The sequence below is a fragment of the Eptatretus burgeri genome, chromosome 2, assembly GCF_056783735.1.
Source record: "Eptatretus burgeri isolate ZD-2024b chromosome 2, Ebu_testis_v1, whole genome shotgun sequence".
Classification (NCBI taxonomy): Eukaryota; Metazoa; Chordata; class Myxini; order Myxiniformes; family Myxinidae; genus Eptatretus; species Eptatretus burgeri.
Genome location: NC_140962.1, coordinates 105,253,440 through 105,261,339, shown reverse-complemented (window position 1 = coordinate 105,261,339; position 7,900 = coordinate 105,253,440). Strand labels below are relative to the sequence as shown.

Here is a 7,900-nt window from a genome sequence, read left to right as displayed (position 1 = left end):
GAGACCAGTTGAAAATGTGTACTGGTTTTAACTGGTTTTTCGACCTGGGTAGCGGTACACACACTCACCTCAGAGCTGTCTCTTCTGGGATTGTTTCTTGCCCCCCCCCCCCCGTTGTATCCCTCGTAACGACATTAAACTGGTGTCCCATCTGCCAGCATGAGATAGTGGCAGTCAATGATCTGACGGTGTCCTTCATGAAGAGTTGGCGAGCTATTGCCAGCACCATGAACAACTTAGAAATGTTTTGTCCTAACTACTGCTGGGAGAGGGATGGCAAACTACCTACATAAAAGATTAGCATCGTGCCAATACTAGAAAATATTATCATTACTTTTGTTACACAGTAGTCTATTGGTCTAGATGTTATTATTGCCATTAATATTTATCAGCAATACATGATTTTCAAAATGATGTAATTCACCCCAGAATGCTCAGTGCGCATGTACAGAAACCCCCGAGGAACGGCGGTTTTTGGAGCACCATAGATTATATGATGTGTGTGAGATAAGGATTGTCCCTAAAATGGCTCACAAAGCCATTAAAAGAAGCCAAAAATACTTGCCTGAGACCCGAGTACCTGAGATGAAGGGCTCTGGCTCTGCACAATGAAAGACTTGGAGAACTTTCGTAGCTCTCCAAACGGGCAGCTGCCCATACTGAAAACCCCGACCGACCGTGTGAGCCGGTGCAAGGCCTAAGTAAACGGGCATGTGCTACACAAACCCCCAGACAGATCGCTTCCAGGAAATGGACTTTGAACCTTGCGGGAGTGCCTCTGATGATTATGGCAGGCTTGTTGAGTTATTGGACGCCAACAATTGCAAAGACGATTCTGTGCATCATTACCAAGTCACGGTAAACAACTTTTCGGCAGAGGATATCTTTACGATGTGAAAATACACAAAGCTTGTGCCAGGTATATTTACGAGGGAGCTGAATGTATCGGGTAAACTCCTCTGAGAAAAACACTGTGTCTGGTTCGGGTGCTTCTAAACACCGATGGGAAGGACATATCTGGGGCTTGTGAATGTTCATACAATGTAAGTCTAAAATCAACTTTTAGACTGATGATATTTACTACTGATCATGTTGGAGGGGGAGAGCTGTGAGGGCTGTTATAAATATATTATTTGCCTGGTTCTGGGGCCACAAGACAAATTATACTAGATTTTTGCATCGATTACTAAAAGGAGAAGTGTCCGTTACTGTGTCCGTGTCCATCCGTGTGTGTGTTAAAAAAAAATAAATATATATATATCCACTGTGGCCGCTCGCTTGTCTTAACAGGAAGTGATCGGAGGTGAGCACCTCTTCGTCTCATCCACGGATATTTCTCGTATTTCCTGTATTTTCATGAGTCCGACTTACAAACAGAAACGCAACACTTCTGGTTCACCATTTTGAAATTGGCACTCTTTTATTTAAATGCTGAAAATCGTGTCAAAAAGACAATTTCACTTACAAATTTCACGCTAGCGACTGCAGGTTAAAAGTTCCCGGATGAGCAGAAGCGAGACACTGAAAATACACACGCTCGCACACGCATGCGCACACACACACACACACACACACACACACACACACACACACACACACACACACACACACACACACACACACACACACACACACACACACACACACACACACACACACACTGATCAGGTCATGCATGAGTTGTTGAGGCCCTTTTTTGTTCACACATGCTGGCTTGATTTTGTGGCTGCTGTTTGACATCCTTTCAGTTTCAAACAAATAACTTCACCTCACTTGTTGGTGTGGCTGTGATAAATGTTTAAATGCTCAAGGAGATGGGGATGGGCCAGGCATCTGCCTGGGGTATGTCCAGACGGAGCCCCCTGGAGCGGAAAGTGGACGCAGCGACGCGCTGCTCCGGCGCATGCTCCCATAGCTGACCTCACCTGACCTGTGGTACTGGTTACAAGGGTAAAGCTGGAAGTGTAGTGATTGTTCTATACACTGGTAATGATTCAGAATGGACAGTTATGGTAATAGTGAAGAGTTTTCAATGATGGGGAAGATAACACGACATTTTGAATATGTGCTGCAGAGCTTTGAATGCACCTTTTCTCATTTTGCCCTCCTTTCTCTTTGCGCGAGTTAACACCAAGATACGTGTGACTTTATCGTGCATGAAAAACGAGGTGAAGCACAAAATCCGGCAACTTGGTGAGAGGGACAGTACCTCTTCCTTCCAATAATACTTCATCATCGTAAAGTTCTCATTTAATTAACAATTCACAAAGAGAAATATATCCTGCAATTGGGAATTCTGATTGAGTGCCTTAAGAGTCAATCGATGAACTGAGTCTGCAGCGTCCTCTAAGTCGCCTTGCTTCCTTCGAGGCCCATAGGTGCTCCCCTCCCCATTTTTTCAATCTGGACTTCTTACGAAAGTAGGTAATGGAATAAAATCATCTTGGGGAAATCGATTGCATGAACAGCCCAGCTCCAGTAAGTATGTTTTTCAAAAATAGCAACTTTTTGTCCCCCTATATATCCTATCCTATCCATTTCCCAATTTTTCTTCTCCCCTGTCTTTCACTTGGCAAAATCTTTTCCTTTTATCCCACCTCATCCCCTCTTCTCTTCATCTTCCTTTTCTCAATTTTCTGCCCTACTTCCCCTGCCTCCCCGTACAGCTCCATCACCAATGCTCTTGCATTTCCTCACTGTTTAGTAATATTTACATGGCCTCAAAGTAAGTCTTGATAGAAATATTACACAACTGGCATTTTAACTCTTATCTATTATCTCGAAAGCCATCCTTCCATCGCATCGCTGGATACCAGCAGGTTTTTGGTTTTCATTGTGGATGACACATCATTGGAATGGGAAGTTCGTTCTTTTAATTTTCTCTTTGTCCCCCCCCCCCACCCTTTTGAGGTGCTTGCACAGCACCTCACGCCATTGGGAAGGTCGGTGCTTTCCTTTCTGTCTCAGAAAAGTTTTGATTTTTACTGTGGACTCAGATAAATAACGTGTGCACAACTTAAACCGTAGTATCTGAAACCGAATTATTTTGTTGTGAACTTCTAGTAAAATCTGTACAAGCTTTGTACACAATACGTACAGTCCACGTCGCGTTTCCTTTGATCGCCCCATCGATAAACTCCTTCTGAGGACATGCATTCTACGACTCGTGATGGATGATTCATAGCAGCTTTCTTCCGAGCAAACGATGGACGCTCAATGCCAAAGTCAGGATGATAGTGTTTTCTTCTAATTCTGCATGTCAGAAACACACAGTAAATGTGAAAATGCGTGGTATCGGTGATTTTGTCAACCTTTATCCAAACACTGCAGAAGGTGAACTCAATGTGTGCTGCTCAGCTCGTCTGTTTTATTAATCTTTTACATTGCCCACCTTAAATTTCATTTGACATCTCACCAATGTTTCTCGTTATCTCACCTAGTCTCAGACTTGTTGAAATATTTTTATTTTTACAATTCTCGAATCGCTTCACTGAAACCGTTGGGTTTCGATGTGCCCTAAGACCGCCGTAAAAATTACATTTCCTTGCCGCAAAAGGAAATCCACTCGCGGAGACCGCAGGTTCAATCCCAATGACGATGTTTATTTATCTTTATCCATTGTGTCCTAACGTCCTTGTACTGATACTGTATATGGGAATGCATTAGGTGGGTTGGACTTGTGTACAAGCTCTTTTATGAGCCTTGGACACCATAGAAAATAACAAAACATACACAGGATTGTTCCCAAATATCTGCTGTCTTGCATCATCTTCAATATCATGTTCATCACCTCTTCTCATTCAATGTTTTCTCCACATTTTATTGGATGATGTGAAATGATCTTATTGGAGTGTGCACAATAACACATTGGCTCTGGTGTTTCTTATTGAGCAAGGGATGATGTCAGGTGTGCACGATTAGTCACAGATGTGTGTTTTTAGGGATGCTTTGTGTTCATGGGCAGGTGGGATGCAAGATTTCAACTACGTGTGGGGTCAGTGTATGGAGGTGACGTTGGAAGTGAGCTGCTGTAAATATCCAGAAGGTGATAAACTGAAGGACTTCTGGGATGAAAACCGACCAGCTCTTCAAGCGTTTCTACATAAGGCACATTTAGGTACGGACTAACTTTTTTCTCCTTCGTTGTATTTATTTGTCGATGTGCTTTCTCCATTTTTAACTTCCTCTGATTAATGCCGAATTTTCTGATTAGACATTTTTCAAGTGCAAAACCTACCCAGCTCGTATTTTTCCCACAGTTTTGTTACAACACAAGAACTTTTCTCGAGACACACTTACCCTTAGAAGTTGTTTTCTTCAACTTATCCTTCACAGATAAGGCTTTCTGCTTCACTGTTTAATAAGCTGATTATTTATTGCTGATGACATCTGAAGGTGGAAATATATTATGATTGTATCAATGAAACCAAGGCCTTCAAGATTATTGGAATCCCCTATGATGAAGCTCAGTCTATGGGCCTATCACTTCGCCATTGCAGACTGTTCGGGAGTCTCTCTGTCTTCTACCGCTTCCTTTGTGGTCTAGCACCCTCTGTTCTTTCTGTGCTTTGCCCCCCCCCCGTCCCCTCCAGGTTTCTGCAGGGCTTAAACAGTCCACCATAAACCCCCTTCTAGTGAAACTACCTAAATCCAGGAACACTGGTCACCTCCACTCATTCATTCCTCTTTCTTCCCACCTGTGGAACCCAACTTCCATATTCTCTTCAATCTCATTCTTCCCTCCAGGCTTTCAAGACAGCTATTCCTCACCATCTCAGATCATTCCCCATCCATAACCATGATCTTTTCAGCCACCAGACAGCCCAGGCTCAGACGCCTCCCGGCCCGGTAGAGGTGACACCCTCGCCGGACTTGCACCTTCCGCAACACCAGCTACCCCCGACTGCCCAGCCTGCTCGACGTCCCCGGGTAGGACGGCATCAGGCGAAGCCCCCCTCGGCGCCGGCCCAGCCAGCCCCGGCGATACAACGTCAGGTGCCGGCGACACTACCGGTGGGGGTCCCGCATCGTTCAGCTCGGGGAGGTGTGGGGGGGGGTGACGCTGAACAGCAATCATGCATCTGGTCCACGTGCCGCTTCCACACATCCCAACCATCAGTCCGCACCATGCAATTCGCCGGCCCCAGCACCACAGAGACCACCGCCGGCACCCATTTGGAACCGTGGAAATAATCGCGCACCATTACCCATTGCCCCACCTCGAAGCTGCGCAGCCGCATCGGACGCGACATCGCCCCACTCCCCGACCCTCCAGGTCGTAGCAATTCCAGCCTGGACCGCAAAGCCCGTCCATAGAGACGAATGGCCGGCGAATCACCCGTGAAAGGATGAACTGCGTTCCTGTAATGGAGCAAAAAGACATCGACCACCGCCTGCACAGGTGCAACACCCCCCCCTGCGCAAAGCCCGCTTCAACATCTTGACAAACGACTCAGCTTGGCCATTCGTCTCAGGATGATACGGTGCGGACCTTAGATGTCTTTGAAGAATCTCCTCCAACTGATCCTCCCACTGGCTCGGCACGGGTTGCACAAGGTTAACTGCGGCCCAGTCTAGCCTGATGCGGGTCCAAAGTCTCCAAAGTTGAGTCTAGGCGCGGTCTGCTCGCCGATGAGCGACACCGCTGCTCCCGTATCGACCTGGAACGTGATCGGCGTTTCGTTCACTTCGACTTCCACCGTCATCGGGCGCGCCGTCGCCGGGCCAATTGAAAACAGGCTCAACAACGGCCGCTGGTTCTGCCCCGAGTTGCCTCGCACATCGCCGTCCACGACTTTAACGGTGGCCGACGCCCCACGGCACACACGCGCCAAATGACCCACCTTGTGACAATTCAAACACACGTTGCCTTTATACGGGCACGCACGGCGCAGGTGTCGACCACCACATCCCAAGCATGTCCGCGGGGTCACCTCTCCGCACGCGCGGCCGCGCGGCGACGTCCGACCCGCATCGAAGGTCGTGCGCGCGTCCCGGGGTGCTCGCGACCCCGCGTGGCCGGTGATGGCTCGAACATCCCCGCGAGTCTACTCGACCGCTGTAGCCGTGCTGACCGCCGAGTCGAATGTAATGGCTTCATCCTTCAGCCGTAAAACCGCTGAAACCATTTTCGCATCTTGTAAACCAGCAATAAAACGATCTCTGAGCCGAGCTGACCGCTCCCCCGCTGTGAACTTGCAGGCCACGGAAGCACGCTTAATCCGCGCCACGAACTCAGCGACGCGTTCCTCTGCCCCTTTCGAGAGGCGATCGAACTGGACTCGAGCGAGCTGCAACAACTTCTCCGGCGCCATGTGTGCTTTCATTTTCTCCACAATGTCCCGAAACGCCAGCCCGTCATCCCGGGGCCTGTTCGGTGCCACTAAATCACCCAGCAGCCGATAATGCTCCGGCGAAAGCGAAGCGAGCAAGATCGACTTTTGCTTGCTCTCGTCGACCACATCGTTCGCGTGGAAATAGCATTTCAATTGCTCCGAAAACAATTCGAAGTCGTCCCCGTCGAAAACGGGCATAAGTCCATATTCAACCATCCTCGTCAGCCAACTAGAGTGTACCAGGTGCGGTGGGATGCAAGAAGCACGCGGGCCACCATCTACTCCGCTTTATTGCGCGACCAGAAGCACACTCTTCCCACCCCTAGCGGGCGAGGCATGATATACGAAAACCCAATCACGTGACACAGCACAACGTGGTGTGGCAGCCATATTGGAATAAACTTTGGACCTCTGTATCTCTGAAACTGCAACAAGGAAAAAATTGAAACTTGGCACACAGCATGTACTCCTCATGGGGAATAAGTGTGATTAAAAAAAAAAATGATGTCATAGGTGCCTTCATTATGATATCATAATTGCATATGTAGAATGCTTCATCTGATCAGTATGAAAATTTTTGAGGGTCATCTATGGTTCAAATGAGCTACAGAAAAAATTTGGATGACATCATCAGTCACGTGATTTGGCAGCCATATTGTTTTTTAAAAAAAGAAAAAAAACCTTCAAAAATCTTCTTCTCTAAAGTGGCTGAGCAGATTGAGGCGAAACTTTACACGTATGACCGCCTATCGATGAGGAGCAAAAGGTTCACAAATATGACGTCATTGGTCACATAGTTTGGCTGCCATGTTGGATTTACCCTAAAATCTATTTTTAAAAATCTTCACCAGAATGGCTGGACAGATCAAGGGGAACCTTCACACAAATGTTCTCCAAGCCTTGGGTGTACAAGTTCGTTAAGGAATAATTGATAGGTCACATGGTTTGGCAGCCACATTGGATTGAAGAAAATATTAAATAATGTTTTCCCTGGAACCGCTTAATCAATTGACATGAAACTTCACAATTATGATCCAGTCATGATGGGGAATAAACGTTTTAAATTTCAACTTGATCGGACGCATAGTCATGCAGCCAGATTTATTGACTTTTTGACCTGGGTTCTTTATGATTATTTTTTTTTTTTGAAAAAGGCTCACTTGGCTGTGCCTGGATGGGTTTGAGAGTAGAGGAGTAGGAGCTGAAATGTGAATCCTATCCTGATGACTTTGTCTTTGCTTTTTGCTTGATCAGGTTCCTTCTGATTACTCCAATGCAGGACTGCATCTATTTGGTCTTCCGTTTAATTTGAATTGAATTTATTTTAATCCCATTCTAAATTCAATTGAATAAAAATGAAAAATGTCACAGGTCAGATCAAAGTCAGGTATCCGATGAAAGCAGGGTTGCATCAAGGCGGGATGTCTTGGTACCCGGTCATCACTGCCAGCAGTTATATAGTGGAAGTGGTAATTATGTCTCTTATTAATTATGTAACGCACCAGTACACAAGCACCACACAAAATACACCACACAAAACTACACAAACACCACACAAAGCAAGT

General features: G+C 46.4%; 1 protein-coding gene across 14 annotated transcripts in view; it reads left to right on the top strand.

Moving 5' to 3' along the window:
- The window catches only part of LOC147032731 (carboxypeptidase M-like), a 174,473-nt gene that overhangs the window by 70,559 nt on the left and 96,014 nt on the right, over window positions 1-7,900 (top strand). For all 14 annotated transcript variants that reach the window (XM_085870578.1, XM_085870579.1, XM_085870580.1 and 11 more), the window contains one exon: window positions 3,965-4,117. In XM_085870578.1, the coding sequence (XP_085726704.1) occupies window positions 3,965-4,117 (153 nt within the window). The remainder of the gene's footprint in view (window positions 1-3,964; window positions 4,118-7,900) is intronic.